The sequence below is a fragment of the Odontomachus brunneus genome, unplaced genomic scaffold, assembly GCF_010583005.1.
Source record: "Odontomachus brunneus isolate Ranch 3 - 2012 unplaced genomic scaffold, Obru_v1 Obru_scaffold_049, whole genome shotgun sequence".
In the NCBI taxonomy this organism is placed as follows: Eukaryota; Metazoa; Arthropoda; class Insecta; order Hymenoptera; family Formicidae; genus Odontomachus; species Odontomachus brunneus.
Window position 1 is genome coordinate 2,017,994 of NW_022639499.1, and position 13,831 is coordinate 2,031,824.

Genomic DNA, 13,831 nt, shown 5'->3' on the forward strand with positions numbered 1-13,831 from the left:
AAAATATACAAAATTGATGCATAAGAAAAGCCGTTTGCTTACTTATATATAGTTTAAAAATTTCTCGTATTTCGATTCTATTTTTAACATTTTTTTTCTTGTTTTAAGAAGAATCAAAAAGATTTTGGAGATAATCGAAGTGTATTTACGAAAACAGTATAGTGCTTTTTGGAGATGTGATTGGTCGGCTTCTCCGAGCACACGTTTATGCGGCGCCGCAAGCAGCTGGACGAGATTTCTTAACCTCGCTCGTATATTCGTTTAGTGAAGAGGTCGAAGAAAGTGTGTAACGTTTCGACGTCTCGACGATCATTTGGTTGAATGCTTCGTCCACGTGTCCGAAAGTGCTCAAAGCGGCGAAATATCACAAAAAACCGGAAAAATGTTTAAAAAGTACGTGCTCTGTTGCATGTCAGCTTTGTCGGTATCCTAACCTTTGCGGCAGGACGAATACTCGGACAATTAAATATCCTGCGCCCCGACAGAAAATTGACAGCGTCCTTTGTGTTTCTGCAAGAGTGCAGAAATGTTAATGTCGATATAAACGCTGAAAAAGAAATCAAATTCTACTTCAATGTTATTTTGATGACAAATTGTCCGAAAGCATTTCCTCTTCTCACCTGTAATTTATCCTTTTGTCATTTTGTCAGATTCGACGAGAAGGACAGTGTTTCTGGTGTTCAGCAATTAAAATCGTCTGTACAGAAGGGTATTCGTTCGAAGCTCCTAGAGCTTTATCCTCACCTGGATAACTATATAGATGTTATAATACCAAAGAAAGATTCTTTCCGTATTGTAAAATGGTAAGTTACTCTCTGCTCACAAGATTTCTCCTACAATTCAATGTTTCATTTCTTATTGATTGCCCACACCTCAGCCACGACCACATAGAGATCATAGTGAATGCAGCAGGAGACCTGTTATTTTTTCGCCAACGTGAAGGGCCCTGGATGCCTACTTTGAGATTACTGCATAAATGTGAGTTCCTCTCATACTTCAAGACAAAAGAAAGCATATTGTGAAGAAGAAATATTGAAATATTTCTTTTTTGACTTTTCACTCTTGCACATAAAAATTACAAACTTTTAGATCCATTTTTCCTGCCGATGCAGCAAGTCGATAAAGGTGCTATTAGATTTGTCCTTAGTGGTGCTAACATCATGTGTCCTGGTTTAACGTCAAAAGGTGCGAAGATGATGACTGTGAATAAAGGAACTGTCGTCGTATCCTTCAAACAATACAATGCAAATTAAGCAACCTGTGATGTTTTTTAAATAGCTTTATTAGCTAAAAAAATTCTATAATTTTAGCTAATAAATTTACAATTATATATATCATAAATTAGCGATTAGCTTGATCCAGTTGATGATGTCCTTAACATAAGATACAGGCTGTTATGGCAGAAGGCAAGCAGCACGCGTTAGCTGTTGGAGTCACCACACTGTCGACGGAAGACATGTAAGTCCAAGTCCTGGTTCACACAATAGATGTAGTAAGCCTTTAGCAGATTAATTTAAGCCTAAAACTGTGATGTACATTTCGGCTAGAAGCGTTTCCCATTACTGAAGCAATATAGTGATCCCTAAGTTTTGAGAAAACTAGTCAGATTTCAGCTGACAGTTTACGAAACGCTTTTTGACGGAAATCATAAGCCTCAGAGCATAAGGCTAAATGCTTACTGCACTTATTGTGGACTTGAGATGTAGAATTGAGTTATTTTCCTGTCATTCTACTTATTGGAGTTGTTATGATTTCCAGTATTAAAGTAAACAAAGGAGTTGGCATCGAGAATTGTCACTACTTGAATGACGGACTGTGGCAAATGAAGCCTGTGAAGTAAGACTGTACCCTAAAACCCGTACCGGGTACAATCGGAAGGATCATTGTATACAAACGTTTTCTCGTACACTTTTTCTTGCAACTACGAAGTAGAGTCGACACGTGCTGCTGTCATCGCACGGAACGATAAGTTTTCGTGTATGTGCACGTCACGGTGTCGTGGGCCATAGTAAAACTCCTGTGTTCTCATCGTGGCTCTTTTGATTTGTGACGTCAGAAGCGAGAAAATGCATACCTAAAATTCCTGCAAAACATGTTAAAATAAACAAAAATCCAAAAAAATTAATTAAGCATATCTTTAAAATACTTTGAACACTTTTTCCTTTTACTTTAACAATAACCGTAAAATTAACATAACATACAATTTTTCTTTTTAATATTCATATTCATTTCTTTTTATATTCATTATTTTGTTATGCTACGGTTATTTATTGACTGTTAGAACAAAAGTATCCGGAGTATCTTACAAGTGTATTATTTAATAAATTATAAGTATCACTTTCTGAATATATCTTTTTATTTCGATATACTTAGGAATATTGAAAGCATTTTCTCGCTTTTGACCTCACCAGTCGACAGTTTCGTGGCAAAGGCAGGCCCCTCTTAATCACTATATTTCTACCATACAATAATATAAATCAATAGTGTTAAGTTTGTAATCTAAAGATACGGAATAGTACAGATGCAAACAATCGCAAACACACATTAATATATCGATGAATCCCTTATTCTACGATGATTTGTAAAATAAAAAGAACGATAAAGAAATACTTAGGCGGACCCAGATTTAGTATCCTGACCCTCCTGATTATCTGACGGACCCGAACGTTCGCCTTCGCAATGTCCAGCGGGCGAAGAATAAGAGGAAGGATTGTTGCCGTCGGGAGCGGATGTGGGCACGGTAGTGGCGTTCGAACCGGTGACGTTGGTGTTCGCGTTGCCGCTATCGGCGACCGCGGTGTGAGGCGACTGTGGGTGGTAATGCGGACTGTGTGGGCTATGCGGGCCATGGCCATGAGGACGTCCCATTGGATGAGGCGAGTACTGCGAGTATGGTTGATGATAGTACGGATGAGTGTATTGCGGATAGGGCTGATGATACGGTTGCTGCTGGGAGTAGCTGTAAGAAGGATGCGGCGGTCGTGGGGCCAACGGGACGTTCTGCGGCTGTTGGCCGGGCGCGGACTGATATTGCTGGCCGTAGCCTTGATTGGGCGGCATCATCTGGGGAGTGTGCGGGTTCGTCACCGGCCCCTGCGGCGGCATCACTTGCGTGCCTTGAGTGCCCTGCGCGGCCTGGTGCGGCGGCATCGAGTGATTCGCTAGCATTCCTTGCTGATGGGGATTATGCTGAATTGGCACTGACGGCGGCGCAGATACCGGAGGCATATTCTGCGAAGTGGAGTTCGCAGTAGCGTTCGCGCTAGCGACTACTGCCGCGACCGCAGCCGCTGCTCCGGCTGTCGTGGTCGGCTGTTGTTGCGGTGGTAGTACTGGAGTTGGTTGTTGCTGTTGCTGCTGTTGTTGCGGTTGTTGCTGCTGCTGGGATTGCGGGGGTGGCGGTTGATGTTGTTGTTGAGTGGGCGGCGGCTGATGCTGTTGTTGCTGAGGCGGCGGCGGCGGCGGTGCCTGATGTTGCTGATGAGGCTGTTGAGGAGGCGTCGGTTGATGCTGAGGTGGTGGCTGGTGTTGCTGAGGCTGATGCTGCGGCGGCTGGTGTTGCGGTGGCTGATGCTGCGGCGGCTGATGTTGCGGCAATTGATGTTGTGGCGGTTGGTGCTGCGGCGGTTGGTGTTGCGGTGGCTGGTGTTGCGGTGGCTGGTGTTGCGGTGTCTGCGTTTGTTGCTGATGCGGATGCTGAATGGGATTCACCATGCTGTTGCAGTACATGCCAGAAGTGGGCGCATGCGGTTGATTGATGTTCACTTGCACCATCGGTGGCTCGGCCTTGTTCTCGTTGTACGGTGGCGACATTTTCTTGTTCATCTCAAGGCTAGCTTTATCGGCAACGCCGCCGATTTTCTTCTCCATCGTATCGTTGTCAGAAACCTACGTGAAAAAATGGTGTGAATATTCGAATGGTGTGAATGTTACGAATGTATTGTTATATGAATGTATTGAAATCTTAAGTGATCCTTGTCTGTTATTACATCCGGCTGAGTTTCGTCGTTGAGTGATGCCGGAGTCGGAGTGGGAGTGGAATTCGGAGTGGATTCACTCGACGCCGGCCCGTCCGAACGATTCTCTTCCGATCCTTTCTGTCTATCTCGTCTAATAGCTTCATATTGTCGTTCCACCATTTTGTTGAATGTTTCCTCGTCGACCGCCGGCTTGCAGTGCTGAAAAAGACAGTGATTGCGTTTTCTACAGTACTAATACTATTTGTTTTTAAATCTTTTTGGCACGGATGGCAAGTATAGATATTGTTCGAGAAATATCTTCTACAGACAGAGACTTCATGTGTGTGTGTGATCAACTTCTTACAAGGCTATAAAATATATTAAAAAGAAAATTGTTATTTACCTTTTTTAACTCTTCTTGAAATATTTCGCTAGTTTCTATGAATTTACGTTTCTTCGCTTCAAATTTCTCCTCGATTTGTTGCAACTCTGCCTCAAGCTTTTTCTAAAACACCCGATAATTTGTTTTATTTAAGATATATATCAGTAAAATATATGTTTAACGGTGTGTGTTTCATTACCTGGTGCATCGTCAATGATTGCACTTGACGACGTAGGACTTGCATTCTTTGAGTTGTAACGACCGACCGAACATCGGGCACAACGGTATCACTGAAAATCTCATTAATAAGGCGATGGTTTCGCGTATAACGCGAATATGCCACGTGTTTCACAGAATAGCCATCATCTTGATCTAGAAATCATGTGGAATATATTGATAATATAAATATGTACACATAATTATTATCTCCTGTAATTATCATCGTTATCATTGATGTACCATCGTCATCTTCCGCTGGTAAAATATCGATCCTTCTATCTTGAGCTGCTTGACTTTTACTACTGCCAGAAGAACGTTCGTGACTTTCTCGATCATCGTTGTTTTGTTGTGCTACACACAACACTGCATTAGATACAAGATATTGTGATGTTATTAAATAGTTTCACATCACATTATTTTTACCATAAACTTTGAAACTGTACTTGTTCACACTTACTCGATTTTCCGCGATTCTTGGCTGCGATATAAGCTAGATATGCGGGCGAATTATGATAGGTCTTCAAGCTTTTCTCATATTCCACCTATATTAAACAATTACACGTGCAACATGTATGAGTATATTATTAAATTGTGTAGTGCCACAAAGATGTAATAGTATGCGTTCTTGTATACCTTTTCAGCTTCATATTCCTCAATGAATTCTGTTTTATCTTCCTCTGGCAAATCTCTCCACATCTGCCCAATAATCTTGCCAATTTCCCACAGTTTTAACTCTGGATTTTGTGCCTTCACTTGATCCCATACCTTCCTGCTATATCTCATGTACGGCATAAGAGGTTTCTCTGGTGGTTTAGGTGGTTTTGGTGTACGAGAGTCAGCCTGAGAAAAAATGCATCAATTATCTAATATTCAAAATAAAGAGAACTTCCCTTATTAGATATAATTTAATTAGACTTAAATTATTCCATAACTGTCTACAACAGATATAATCTTGGGCATAAGATGAGATACATACATTAGTATTTTTTCCTACTTTTTGAGGTGTGAATCCTGGGTGGCTATGTGGTGTTTGGATAAATGGACTTTGTGCATCTTTCTGAAATATGACAAAATTTCATCAAATCTCATAAAATCTGATTATTCAACAACAAATTTATCTTATCAGAATAGTATGTACTCACACTATTTGTTGAACTGCTTGTACTCCCACCAGATGCCCTCATTCGTTCTATAGCAAAATACAACAATATGAGTTGCATACTTCAGCTTTGATATAGTAAAGGTTAAGAAAATTAAAAAACTAATTGTACTCACGGTTAGAGGCAACAATGTTCGATGTAGCCATTGCAACTTGTTTATAGTTTGGTGGTAACGCCATTTTGTATCAAAATAATAAGCTTCCTTATAGGGAATAGATAAAATATTAATATTGATGTTGGGGAATTTATATATGACTTTTATTATAACTTGTTCTTTGTGTTATCATTGTTACTATTTTCTACTTTAGTTTCTACAGAGTCTGTTACTTTAGTTTCTACAGAGGAAATAAATAATGGCATTTCATAAATCAAATCTAAATCATAAATTTAAAATAATCAAATCTAAATCATAAATTTCCTTTCCAACTGCTAAAGTACAGAACTGTCTCTGCATTTGAACTTACTATGAGAGATCAGTGGATGAGTGTCAGGATGTCTTTTTTTTATTAATTCATGGACACTGTGTCTTGGTTCGTGACACAATAACACTTGAGAATCTTGTTACCACCCTCTCTCCAGCTTAATTAATTCATATTGTGATCCTGAAAGTAATTTGGAGCACTCCTGTTCTTTACTTCTTTTCAAAAATGTTTTTACACGTAGGTATTACTCGATCCGCTTGAGAGGTAGAAGCCATGCATATCGTTCGTTACATTACGATACGCGTCTGCGACCTTGGTTGCAGTATGGAAATAAAGTTGCAAGGAACCTGCAACAGTAAATACAATGTTGTTGTTGAACCGGTAATTTGCGACGAAATACACGTACTTCGACACTTATTCGGAAAATCACAGAAATAATTGTAAGTATGAATCTATGAGGTGGCTCGCGTCCATACTACGTCCATATCCGGTTTTTCGCACATGCGCAACACAACGCGAAGAATGTATATATACAGTAATGTATCCATATACGAAAGCCCTGTTCTGTATTTGCTTACTTCTCTGAGATTTTTCTCTTTTTTTCTTTCAAGAATTGAGTACAGATTATAGGATGATCAAAATAAGTGATACATTAATTTTATTTGCTACTTCATTTATAGGGCGTGAAAAAATTTGTAGATAATTTTTGGACAAGGCCAACAACTATACGTCACTGAACGTCAATCGTCCATATGCACGCAAGTAAAGATAACAGCCAATGGTAGAAGAGAGTCATCACATAGCGCGTTTCTCATTTCAAGCGTTATTGGTTAATACTTCCAAGTGTGTGTGTGAGTGTGTAAGATCCAGAGTTGTGTTTTATAGTGTATAAATGAACGTATGTGATTAGTGGTTATTGCCTGATATGTTTACGATTATGGTATCCATTTCTACCTATTATTATATATATATATATATTTTTTTTTTATTATTAGATATAATCGTGTAATTTTTCAAAAGAATATTAGAGATACCCAAAGGTTATTTTCTCGAATTGATGTATTACAATCAAATGTATTATATACATTACGAGACTATCTGTTTCAACATATATCACAATAGTTCTAAAAATGTCCAAAATATTTACATTTATGAGGTAGAGAATAATTATCAAATTAAAATATGTACAAAGTTATGTTAAAATCAAATCTTGGTTATTATAGTTTACTTTTTGGTTAAAGCTTCAAGCATATGAAGCTCTTTGTGCTGTGAAGAGTATAAACTGTAATTTGGTAGAGTAACTTTATTCATATTGACACAGTGTCTGTTCGCAGTTGTTTTACATAGGCAGTGTTTCAAGTCGTTGCACGACCTGCTAGAAAAGAAAGCTCTTCTGTTACTTCCTTGTTTCACACAAACCTTTCTCTTATACATATATATATATATATATATATATATATATATATATATATATATATATATATATAATCTATTATCTGTTCAAAAAAGGTCGTATCTTTATATAATTATTTCTAATTGTGTTCTGAGCATTGACGACACATCAGCGTGTGGTATAAGATGTACATTTAATTCGTGTATAATATGTCGTAAATCGGTCTGGGCAAGTAATGATTGCACATTGCTTGCATTCTTTCACTGCGCGACACGGGTGTGTATCGTCGCATTGGGAAAGTCTTCACCACTGCATCTGTGAGAGTTCTCGTAACAGCGGTCAAATCTGCCTCAGGTCCTTGGGTGTATTTCTCCAGGGCTAACATTTCTGCTTGAAACAGTTCTTGGCCATATTCCTTGCGAGTCTGAGGATCTAATTGCGTCCACATGTCTCTGGCTTGCTCCAGCAATGCCGTGTTGTCTTTCAGCCATGCGTTGCCAGATATGTATTCTCCAGTTTCCACGATCACTACGTCCACGCCCCATCTTCTCATTTCCAGTCTTAAGCACGATCCCCAGGCCTCCACAGCAGCCTAAGATATTTATATAGTCTTCTATTGATTTACTCAAGCTTTATTAATACTTCCACTTCCACGATTACACAAATAGGCAAGCAACTTGTATGACGTTGTAGCCAAGGAAAGTTTACCTTGAGTGCACAGTAAATGCCTCGTACGGCACTGGGTATCCGCGCCAAGAGGCTGCTGACTAGAACAATTCGACCTTTTGATCTCCTCACCAAGGGTAGAAACACCTGTCCATAAAGGAGAAGAAGAAGAGAGAGAGAGAGAGCGTTGCATATCATGTCACGAGTTCCATATCTCTTGTCATTTGCAATGCTCAGAGTACCTGAGTTAAACGCGCCAGGCCGATGAAGTTGATGTCTATGCTTCGCTTGAGAACAGACGGGGGAACCCACTCGCATTCTCCGAGAGTTACCCAAGCAGCAGCATGCACCAGTGCCCATAGTCCTGAAATAACGCGTCGATACGGATGGAATGATCCGTTATGGGAGAGACTGATAACTTTAAGAAGCTTTAAGGGATATACCGGGAGCTCCGTCGGGCAAGTTCTCGTTGACGTAAAGGAAGGTAGAGTGTATATCACGTTCGCTCGTGACGTCCAGCTGCAGCACGTGCAATCTCCCCGAAGCGTCATCTTTCAGTTTCTGCATGAGTTCCTCATTCTCGGCTTTATTACAGAATCCAGCGAACACGGTGAAGCCCTGAAAAAGAGAGACCTGTTGTAGACATCCGCTGGAAGTCATCTCAAAAAGACTAAAATGTGTACTACCAAGTCGTCCAGCTGTTTAGCCAGAGCGTATCCAACTCGCGAGTCGCAACCTGTGATTAGTATTGCCTTCCCCGCTACAGTAACCTGTTGCATAAAATGGATTGTTAAGCATACTTGAAGAATCAAAGCTTATAATTTGTAGAATCCGAAGGCTCATGATACTTTGAAGGCATCTCTGTCATTGATCGAACGATAAAAGTCTCGAAGTCTCTTATAAAAAAGTATAAAACAGGAAGTATGGTGCATGCACTGATGACGAGTGCCATCATGTCGATATAATGCAAAAAAGGTCAAAGGTCCGGATCAGTCCTAGTGTGAAAATCCATATCCGCTCTATCATAAAGGGCCTTTGAACTTTCAAATACTCGTAAGTGTTTGACATTATAAGGAGTATGAAAGGTTGACGAAGGCACGTAATTTTGTCACCATAAAAGCACGACTGCGATTTACCAAAGGTCAAAATAAACAACATAAATCCTTTGTGTTGTCCTAAATTTCCTTTTAGCGGACTTATCACAGGGGAAATAAGTGGGGCGGATAATTGGAGCAATTCACTGTGTAATCGGATGCAATAATGATTAGAATTATCGTTGCTCGAAGAGTAGGCATGTATCAGCATTTGTTATAGGAGAAAGCGCTTGTAACGCAAGTATCTTACCTTCAGATTGTGATAGAACAATGTGGATCCTATCGATATGACCAAGAGCAGTATGAAAAGAACGAAACTAGACGTTTGTGAGATCCCGAAGGTATTCAGTATAGTCGCCAGGATGACCGCAACTGCGTGTGAAAATGCTATGGGTAGCAGACACCTCTCCGCTAACTCCCATGTCTGACTGTCGTCGGGCTCTTTATTTCCACTCGGTGACGGCATTTTTTAGTCCGGATCCTGTCGAAATTTTAGTCAAATATGATTAACTCCATCCGTATGGATTCCGCGGCTCACCTAGAAGCCCTAACTGGGCTATGTCTGAGCTAACTTTAAACTTAAAACAGTGTCTAGTCTCATTGGTCTAAATTTAACTACAGTGCTGTGTCTTAAATTCGAAGATCCTAGTAAACTTTGTGATATTCTCGAATAGGAAGAGCTATAATTTCAGTAATTACTGCTATACTCAATTTTTTATACAAATTTCATGTTCATTAAATTATAAATAAAAATATGTTTTAGCGCTCTACGAAAAAAGTTAGAATTTGTGATACTACTAGCAATTTGACTGCTTCACAAGAAACTATTGACAATAAATACATGTGTATCGTACAAAACTTTTGTATTGTAACAGAAAAGTTCCACATCTTCACATTTTCTCTGCAAATATTGCTCTGATATTAATATCGGCACAGTCACTCATCGTTAAAACAACAAATAAAAAGATCAGAGATAAATTTTTTATATTGAAAAACGTTACCAAGAGGCACTCAAAAACCTCTTGGCGTTGCGCATTCTCTGAATTATATATATATTGCAGAAACATTTTATTTTCCATTTTCCCTCAAGTTCAGAGAAAAACGGATCGATCAGCTGGTACCGCGAATCATTTCATCAATTGTGCACGTCGGTGCATCCGGAGGTCGCGTTGTCCCGCCCCGCATCGGCGGTGGCCACGGTATATTTTTGTAAATTTCTCGTCTGGCGCTGATAAAAAAATGAGCGCGGCCGTAGGGAGTGGGGTAGGTTATTGATTTCTCTGTAGGGATGCGGCGGTGTGTCGGGGGTCGGTAGGTGGGTAGGGTAGGTTGGGGTGGGGTGCGCCGTGTGTCGGCGGGGTGTCTCTCGCTCGCGTATATACCTGCGGGAGAGTCTACAAGGGGTATAAATAGAAGGGGTAGTTGCACCGTTGACCCAGTGTTGGGTTGACACACGGTCAGTTCAGTCACTCAAGGCATTCACTCTCTCTTTCTCTCTCGCTCGCGCCGCACAGCCGCTGCCGCCACCGCCTCTCCTTGAGTTCTCATCTTTTTTCCCTCATTGTGCGCGTGAATTGTCGAGCGTGTGCACACCTCACGAGTCTCTTGCTCCTCGAGTCCCAGTTAGTCTTACTAGGTCGATCCGATGCAATCCTGAGCACTGCCCTTTTCATACTTGCGTTCGCTCGAGCGGAGTACAATTTTTCAATCCGAAGATATCGGACAGCGGTGCATCTTGCCTTCTGGTACATCGTCGAGAAGATCTTTCCTACGAATAAGAAGATACGACGTTAGAAAGGAAGAAAAAGAAGCGTTTGCACACCGTGTTCAGTGTTACGTCTCGCGCAAGGGCGTATTCCTCCAGCTCCACCTCGCCTCTATCATCAGCGCGGATCATTCGAAACTTCGGGCACACCGTCGAAGCACCATAGCAACTAATGTGCAACGATCATCAGGCCTTAGCAACAGCTAGTTCTCTGGAAGAAAGTGAGTCCTTCCTGACTTAAACGTTCGCGCTCACCCATTGGGCGTTGATCTCGCAGCATCGTGACGTGATAAGTCGGACCTCGAGCTGATCATCAGCAACCAGCGAAGTTAAGAGATTTTCCTCTCTCGCTTATTATCCGACGTAACGATGTCAGACGCACAGGGGATCACGCAGGGAATGGGCAATCCTTACAAGATAGTCGATTACACCAGGGAGCGAAGGAAGGGCATCACCGCTTCGTCTCTCAAGGATTTGACTAACATCGCGCGTAGCCGTCTGGCGTTGCCTGTGGACGCGGATTTGACAATCGTACTCGAGCAGGATGGTAAGCAAGCGTCTCTTTCTTTTTCTTTCTCCTGCAATAGACTGATGTTAATATACATACATATATATATATAGTGACAATCTTAATAATTTTAATATGTTAAATACTAATTAAATGCTATATTAAATGTTTACATGTTAAATATTAGTATGTTAAATGTCCAAAATGTTAACATGTTAAATGTTGTGACAATTGTTTGTCACTTACTTTTAAAATCTCATTGAGTCTTCTAACAGTAATATTGCATATTTTATATTATATAACAATATTGTATCATAATAATGTTCCTTATATTAGAAAATCCTGTAGTTTGACAAATATCATCTGTTTTTAATTATTTGTTTCCAGGAACAGAGGTGGATGATGAGGAATATTTTGCCACGTTGGAAAGGAATACAAGCTTGATGGTGCTTCACGGTGACCAGAAGTGGATCGCCGCGGGAAGCAGCAAGGCAACGTCTCGCTACATCGTCGTGGACGACGTGGATAACGTGGAGGGTAGTTCAAGGATCGATAAGATCCGACGACAACGAACGCCCATAGAACCCTTGGTGTCGTCGCTGCATGGTGATCCATCGCATATTTCGCTGCTCGGCGGCAACGACTTGGAATTGCTCAGCGATATGGATCCGGACAGTTTAGCCGATATAGTGCCTGACAGGTAGGTTCCATGCAATTGTGTATTGAGGCGATCACCTTATGAGACGAGACGGTATCGTTAATTCCGTTTACTTTGCGATGTTACAGACTCTTCCTCGAGCAGCTGAAAGAAGCGTCAGGTAGATTCTTAGCGGAGAAGCGACAAGCGCAAGAATCTATGGCTCTCCTTCAGATGTATGCGAGCGGCGGTGAGATGGAGCGAGCGTAGGCCATGTGGGGGGTGGGCGCCCTCACATTGGCTAATATGTATAGAGTGCGACGTCGCATATTCTACAAAGGTCGACAGCTGCAACAAACTCTGATCTTATTCTGGAATTGAGCCCATCTGATATCTCACTTTACACAATAATAGAATTAAACTCTTACGGAGAACACGAGCATCTCAGTTGCTAAAAACAACGTGATGCACATGACGTATCAGTGACGAAGATCTCGTATTTTCTCTCGCGCAGAAACACACGATACGATGAATGGAGTGACAGAGATATTGTACAGAGACAGGAAACGTGAATAGTAACGTTCATACACTCGGCAGATTTAGTACTGTAATAATGTATAGTTTCGTCTTATACATATTATTATATATACACGTAGAGAAAGTAGTAGTTCTAAGTTTTTTGTAGAATTTTTTTAATCTATATACACTATATTCAGTGGCACAACTATGCTTTGGCAATATTTTACATCTTTAGTGAGCGTATGGAATTGCTTTGATACAACATAAGAACTTGCTATATACTGGCAGAATTATATATACGCGATTTAGCTACTAACTTGTCTGAATATACACAAGGAAGCTGCATAAATAGCGGTCTCAAAGTGAATATTCCGTCGCGATATTGCCATATCAAGTATTAGCGAAACGTGTTTTGTTTATGGAATTTTTGTACTTAGATACGTCATACCGAGATTTAGTTCAACGAAGATCGATGGAATATTTAAGACTGAATTTATAGGGAAAATAAAAGCCATCCCCATTAAAATCACCAACTCATTGTACACTCACGTTAGTGACGTAATAGCGACAAAAAAAGTCGATATCAGCCCTTTGATACCAAGCAAAGTTGTGCATTTGATAAAAAACGACATCCGCAAAAAAGAGAGAAAATAGACAGGTGTTTCTGACAAGATTATGCATACACGTGCGTAACTAGATACTAAAGAATTCCAGTTTTATGATTACACATTTGTTACTTGCGTAACAAGTAATGTCATATTTATATCTATGTGATTCACAAAAGTTGAAAAACAAAGTAATATACATGCGAATACAAATGTTGCATTTTTTAAAGTCGAAAGTGTATGTCTACTCTCTGCAGAAATATCCTGTTTCAATATCGTGACGTTCTTTGATATATATATCGTAATATAATTACAACACACCTCTCTCTATGCACTAACTACATAGTACATATTTATATTAGAATTCATACCACCACCGCGTTGAAAATTCACGTAACTCGGAAATAAAAAAAAAAAAGATGCAACGAGACTAGTATTGAATCGTTTGCTATTAATCGGGTGTGTCATTAAATCAGGCGCGATGTACATTCGATTTCGCGAG

The 13,831-nt window shown here is 40.3% G+C and overlaps 4 protein-coding genes across 6 annotated transcripts; 2 read left to right on the forward strand and 2 right to left on the reverse strand.

Moving 5' to 3' along the window:
• The first annotated feature begins 222 nt into the window (after positions 1 to 222).
• LOC116845183 (malignant T-cell-amplified sequence 1 homolog) lies at positions 223 to 2,609 on the forward strand. Its single transcript, XM_032817588.1, has 6 exons — positions 223 to 393; positions 651 to 803; positions 878 to 978; positions 1,090 to 1,223; positions 1,391 to 1,458; positions 1,759 to 2,609. Exons 1-6 carry the CDS (start codon positions 383 to 385, stop codon positions 1,838 to 1,840), a joined length of 549 nt encoding a protein of 182 aa, XP_032673479.1. The 5' UTR covers positions 223 to 382; the 3' UTR covers positions 1,841 to 2,609.
• Positions 2,335 to 6,663, reverse strand: LOC116845179 (pollen-specific leucine-rich repeat extensin-like protein 1). Of its 2 annotated transcripts, none has more exons than XM_032817584.1 (12): positions 6,549 to 6,663; positions 6,185 to 6,489; positions 5,836 to 5,922; positions 5,703 to 5,749; positions 5,537 to 5,617; positions 5,194 to 5,400; positions 5,018 to 5,102; positions 4,801 to 4,911; positions 4,541 to 4,713; positions 4,363 to 4,464; positions 3,990 to 4,178; positions 2,335 to 3,888 (listed from the first exon to the last, which is right to left on the reverse strand). In XM_032817584.1, exons 3-12 carry the CDS (start codon positions 5,897 to 5,899, stop codon positions 2,611 to 2,613), a joined length of 2,337 nt encoding a protein of 778 aa, XP_032673475.1. In that variant the 5' UTR covers positions 5,900 to 5,922; positions 6,185 to 6,489; positions 6,549 to 6,663; the 3' UTR covers positions 2,335 to 2,610. The 2 variants fall into 2 exon arrangements, with proteins under 2 accessions (XP_032673475.1, XP_032673474.1); XM_032817583.1 differs by having other exon boundaries at positions 4,801 to 4,923.
• Positions 6,664 to 6,796: 133 nt separating this feature from the next.
• LOC116845182 (DNA fragmentation factor subunit alpha-like) lies at positions 6,797 to 13,749 on the forward strand. 2 transcript variants are annotated; one of them, XM_032817587.1, is made up of 4 exons: positions 6,797 to 7,082; positions 11,011 to 11,607; positions 11,956 to 12,268; positions 12,355 to 13,749. In XM_032817587.1, exons 2-4 carry the CDS (start codon positions 11,430 to 11,432, stop codon positions 12,473 to 12,475), a joined length of 612 nt encoding a protein of 203 aa, XP_032673478.1. In that variant the 5' UTR covers positions 6,797 to 7,082; positions 11,011 to 11,429; the 3' UTR covers positions 12,476 to 13,749. The 2 variants fall into 2 exon arrangements, with proteins under 2 accessions (XP_032673478.1, XP_032673477.1); XM_032817586.1 differs by lacking the exon at positions 6,797 to 7,082 and having other exon boundaries at positions 10,696 to 11,607.
• LOC116845180 (D-beta-hydroxybutyrate dehydrogenase, mitochondrial) lies at positions 7,431 to 9,790 on the reverse strand. The gene is made up of 6 exons (XM_032817585.1): positions 9,546 to 9,790; positions 8,888 to 8,971; positions 8,645 to 8,819; positions 8,444 to 8,565; positions 8,244 to 8,348; positions 7,431 to 8,127 (listed from the first exon to the last, which is right to left on the reverse strand). Exons 1-6 carry the CDS (start codon positions 9,759 to 9,761, stop codon positions 7,729 to 7,731), a joined length of 1,101 nt encoding a protein of 366 aa, XP_032673476.1. The 5' UTR covers positions 9,762 to 9,790; the 3' UTR covers positions 7,431 to 7,728.
• Positions 13,750 to 13,831: the final 82 nt, after the last annotated feature.